The 5,733-nt window shown below is 36.2% G+C and overlaps 1 protein-coding gene across 1 annotated transcript; it reads left to right on the forward strand.

Annotated features, from left to right (window-relative positions):
- Positions 1 to 320: 320 nt before the first annotated feature.
- LOC108368675 (uncharacterized) lies at positions 321 to 1,565 on the forward strand. The gene has a single exon (XM_017623564.1). It carries the CDS (start codon positions 321 to 323, stop codon positions 1,563 to 1,565), a length of 1,245 nt encoding a protein of 414 aa, XP_017479053.1.
- The last annotated feature ends 4,168 nt before the right edge of the window (positions 1,566 to 5,733 follow it).

The raw sequence follows: 5,733 nt of genomic DNA on the forward strand, positions 1-5,733 counted from the left end.
CTTTGATGATGCAATAGGCATTTTCGACCCCCTTCCCGCGAAAAAAAAAAAAAAAATGGCTAGCAGTCCCTACAACAGGGTCCGCGCGCGCAACCAATGCGCATGCGACAACTACAAGGTGGTCGCTGATGGTCGCGATCTTGTCGTCTTTTTATGTCGACGATTTTCTTACCAGCTGTGACACAGAAGAAAATGCAACTGAACTTGCAGTCAACGTGACTTCCATATTGTCTGAAGGCCACTTCCATTTACGTAAATGGAACTCCAGTAGTGGTGAAGTATTAGCACGCTTGATTGGCAACCGTTCTCCTAACGTAGAGATGACCATCGAATCACCAACAGCAACTGTACTTGGGCTTCGATGGGATGCAGCAGCAGATGAGCTATTTTTCAAGGTAGATCTGAAAGAGAGCTTAGGCTTTCTAACGAAGCGATGGGTACTAAGTGCCGTCGCAAAACTATTCGACACTACCGGCATACTGGGACCAGTTGCTATTACTGGAAAAATATTCATAAAAAGGTTGTGGGCTGCTGGCTTGTCGTGCGACGAACCACTTCCAGATGAACTTCAAACCACCTGGGTAGCCTTTTACAGCAAACTCGACGTAATAAACAAAATTCGGATTCCGCGATGGTTAGGTATGGCTGAAGGAAGAGCTACTACCCTGCTAGGATTTTGCGATCCCAGTACGCTCTCGTATGCAGCTGTAATATACATTAGAGCCACAGATGCGGAAGGTCATTCAGCTGTATCCCTGCGTACGGCTCTTACCAAGGTGGCGCCCCTTAAAGGAGCAACGATCCCGCGTCTGGATCTTTTTGCCGCACATTTTCTCGCTGTTACCCTCGAAAACGTACGTATTTCCTTGAGATTAACAGATACTCCTTATTACCTCTGGTCTGATTCCCGGATTGTGTTGTGTTGGCTACGCAAGCCGCCCACTACTCTCAAGCCGTTTGTGTCGAACCGGGTGCGTCCAATACATGAGTTAACCTCACCAGACTGTTGGCATTATGTAAGATCAGCTCAGACTCCGGCAGATTGCGCCAGTAGAGGTATTCGAGCATCGCAGCTGCTGGATCATCCACTGTGGTGGCAGGGCCCAGGTTGGCTTATGGATAAGCATACACCCAACTTCTCTGTGATTGAATTAAACGACGAGGATCACGACATTCTGCAAAGCGAACAAGGAGTTTCATCCTTCGTAGCAAAAACAACCCATCAGCCAGCTCTCACTACTCGTCGACGTGATGGCCAGATGATTCCGTTTAGTGAGCGCTTCAGTTCACTTCTCCCACTCGTGCGTACGGCAGCACTTCTTCTACGTTGGCTTCCAACACGGCGGCATTTGCGTACATTGGTAGTCAGCCCAACAGAAATCGGCAGCGCTCTTAATATACTGATTCGAAATGAGCAACACGAGAACTTTGCGGTTGATTTGGCCCACATCCGAAAAGGAACTGGCGTATCTAGTTCCAGCAAGCTAAAATCATTGAATCCATACATGGATAACACAGGCGTTCTGCGCGTCGGAGGCCGCATCAGTAAAGCTGATCTGCCATAATCTTACCTAAACACGGTAGACTAGTCGAGCTGATAATCATTGGATATTGAATGGTAGACAAGCCGTTCGAAGTTACGGACAGAAGTGTGTTATCTGCCGCCGACACCGTGGCGTGACTCTTTCGCAGCAAATGGCATCATTACCAAGCCAACGTATCAGTACTTCACGGGCGTTTGTGTCTTCATGGGTCGACTATTGCGGTCCGTTTACTAGTTAGATTTTCCGTTTATTTAGTTAGATTTTCAACCAGGTGGTAACCCTCCTCAAACATGTTTTCTGCTGTAAGCCTTTTTAAAACTCTTTAGTTTCGACACCCACATGGCAATACTTCATTTATTTTATCAATTTAATTGAAATAAAATTTCAATCAAATTGAGTTAAATTTTCAAACAGATAACAACCCTCCTCAAATATATTTTCGACTGTAAGCCTTCTTAGAAATCTAAAGTTTGATACCCAAATTACCGTATTTAATTTATTTTATCAACATAACTGAGTTTAAATTTTGAAAGATGTGGCAACTTTACTCAAAAATTTTTCCAGCAGTTATCTTTTTTAAACCTCTTAAATTTAAAATCTATATTGTCATATATCATTTAGTTTATCAATTAAATTACGCTAAATTTTCAAACAGGTGGCAACCCTCCTTAAACATAGTTTCGGCTCTTTGGCTTCTTAAAACTTTTTAGTTTCACACCCACATGACAATATTTCATTTATTTTATCAGTTTAACTGAGTTAAAATTTTAAAATTGGTGCCAACCATTCTCAAAAATATTTACAACAGTTATCTTTCTTAAACCTCTTTAATTTGATACCCATATTGTAATATTTCACTTATTTTATCGGCATACTTTAGTTAAATTTTCCAACAGGTAGCAATCCTCTTCAAACATATTTTCGGCTGTAAACATTCTTAAAACTCTTAAGTTTGACACCCACATGCCAATATTTCATTTCTTTTATCAATTTGACTGAGTTAAAATTTTCAAATAGGTGGCAACCCTCGTCAAAAATAACTCCAGCAGTTATCTTTCTTTAACCTCTTTAATTTGATACCCATATTGTAATAATTTATTTATTTAATCAATATAATTGGGTTTAAAAATGTTCAAATTGGTGGCAACCCTCCAATTTTCGCGATATCATTGGTTCTAGTATTATACCGAACAATACAAAAAAAAAATTTCAAATCGGTCCAGCCGTTCTCGAGTTTTGACGACCGTGATATACGAACACAACATTTTTATATATATAAGATTGATAAATTTCATTAATTTGGCAAATTTCGATAATGCCATAAATTTTTATGGCTCGACAACTATCCATAAATTTCTACAACTAAGTTTGTGTCCATAAACTCAATAAAAGATTGATCAATTTCAATAATTCGATACGTAACGATAAAATCAGTAAGCATGGATAACTCGATGAATGTCGATAACTATACACTTGGATGATTCGATAAGTTTCGATAACTTTAAAACTTTCGATAACTACATTTTTTATGACTGAGTTTAATTTGATTGCTGTTGAAAAATTTCAATAATTCTTATGTATTTCTCATTTTTGTTTTAATTTTCGTCTTTATCTTCAATTTTGACTTCACTTTATTTCTTAATGANTAAGCATGGATAACTCGATGAATGTCGATAACTATACACTTGGATGATTCGATAAGTTTCGATAACTTTAAAACTTTCGATAACTACATTTTTTATGACTGAGTTTAATTTGATTGCTGTTGAAAAATTTCAATAATTCTTATGTATTTCTCATTTTTGTTTTAATTTTCGTCTTTATCTTCAATTTTGACTTCACTTTATTTCTTAATGATTAACATTTATTTCTTCATCATCACATTTGTCTTTATTACAAAGTTTAATTTTAATTACAAAGTAAAACAAAATGCGAAAACATCTCAAATTAAACATGTTGCAGCAACAACAATACGCAAATACAGAAACGACGATTTTGGCCGCAATTTTAAACCAATTTTGAAACCATAAAAACTGTCCCCATCTATAAAATATTAGCTTTCCGATGGTGTTCTTGGTTTTGAAATCGGTTAGGTAGAATCGCCAAACGAACGGAGACAAAATTTATGTTAGCGTATTAATATATAGATTTATATAAGTCCGCCAGAATAAATTGTTTAAATCCCTTTTCAATAAAACATAGACCGATTTGAAGGATATAACTTCGTCAAATCCACAAACATTTTCTCCAATAAATAGGGGCCGTGGAACATTTCGCACACGCTACGCTATACCTATAAATATATGTATATACGTTAGAGTCTAACGCATACTATACGCTATACATCTATATGCATATAAGTCCGCCAGAATAAAGTTTTTAAATCCCTTTTCAATGAAACATAGACCGATTTGAAGGATATAACTTCGTCAAATCCACAAACATTTTCTCCAATAAATAGGGGCCGTGGAACATTTCGCATACGCTTCGCTATACCTATAAATATATATACATTATAGTCTAACGCATATTCTACCTATACATCTATATGAATATAAATCCGCCAGAATAAAGTTTTTAAATCCCTTTTCAATGAAACATAGACCGATTCTAACTTCGTCAAATCCAGAAATGTTATCTCCGATAAATAGGGGCCGTGTAACATTTCGCATACGCTTCGCTATACCTATAAATATATATACGTTAGAGTCTAACGCATACTCTACCTATACATCTATATGTATACAAGTCCGCCAGAATAAATTGTTTAAATCACCTTTCAATAAAACATAGACCGATTTGAAGGATATAACTTCGTCAAATCCAGAAATGTTATTTCCGATAAATAGGGACCGTGTAACGTTTCGCATACGCTTCGCTATACCTATAAATATATATACGTTAGAGTCTAACGCATACTCTACCTATACATCTATATGTATACAAGTCCGCCAGAATAAATTGTTTAAATCACCTTTCAATAAAACATAGACCGATTTGAAGGATATAACTTCGTCAAATCTAGAAATGTTATCTCCGATAAATAGGGACCGTGTAACATTTCGCATACGCTTCGCTATACCTATAAATACATATACGTTAGAGTCTAACGCATACTCTACCTATACATCTATATGTATATAAGTCCGCCAGAATAAATTGTTTAGATCACTTTTCAATAAAATATAGGCCGATTTGAAGGATATAACTTCGTCAAATCCAGAAATGTTTTATCCGCTAATTAGGGGCCGTGGAACATTTCGCATATATATATAGGTATATAAGTCCGCCAGAATAAATTTTTTAAATCCCTTTTCAATAAAACATAGACCGATTTGAAGAATATAACTTCGTCAAATCCAGAAATGTTTTGTCCGATAATAAGGGCCGTGGAACATTTCGCATATATATATATATAGGTATATAAGTCCGCCAGAATAAATTTTTTAAATCCCTTTTCAATAAAACATAGACCGATTTGAAGAATATAACTTCGTCAAATCCAGAAATGTTTTCTCCGATAAATAGGGGCCGTGGAACATTTCGCATACGCTACGCTATACCTATAAATATATATACGTTAAAGTCTAACGCATACTCTACGCTATACATATTTATGTATAGAGGTCCGCCTGAATAAAGTTTTAAAATCCCTTTTCAATAAAACATAGACCGATTTGAAGGATATAACTTCATCAAATACAGAAATGTTTTCTCCGATAAATACGGGCCGTGTAACATTTCGCATACGCTTCGCTATACCTATAAATATATATACGTTATAGTCTAACGCATATTCTACCTATACATCTATATGTATATAAGTCCGCCAGAATAAATTGTTTAAATGACTTTTCAATAAAACATATACCGATTTGAAGGATATAACTTCGTCAAATCCAGAAAGGTTTTCTCCGATAACTAGGGGCCGTGGAACATTTCGCACACGCTACGCTATACCTTTAAATATATGTACATACGTTAGAGTCTAACGCATACTCTACCTATACATCTATATGTATACAAGTCCGCCAGAATAAATTGTTTAAATCACTTTTCAATAAAACATTGACCGATTTAAAGAATACAACTTCGTCAAATCCATAAATGTTATCTCCGATAAATAGGGGCCGTGTAACATTTCGCATACGCTTCGCTATACCTATAAATATATATACGTTAGAGTCTA

Source organism: Rhagoletis zephyria, unplaced genomic scaffold, assembly GCF_001687245.7.
Source record: "Rhagoletis zephyria isolate East Lansing unplaced genomic scaffold, Rhagoletis_zephyria_1.1 Rzeph_scaffold_03250, whole genome shotgun sequence".
Lineage (NCBI taxonomy): Eukaryota > Metazoa > Arthropoda > Insecta > Diptera > Tephritidae > Rhagoletis > Rhagoletis zephyria.

Excerpts from the sequence above, each read along its gene's own strand:
- LOC108368675 (XM_017623564.1), top strand. The coding sequence starts at position 321 with ATGACCATCGAATCACCAACAGCAACTGTACTTGGGCTTCGATGGGAT.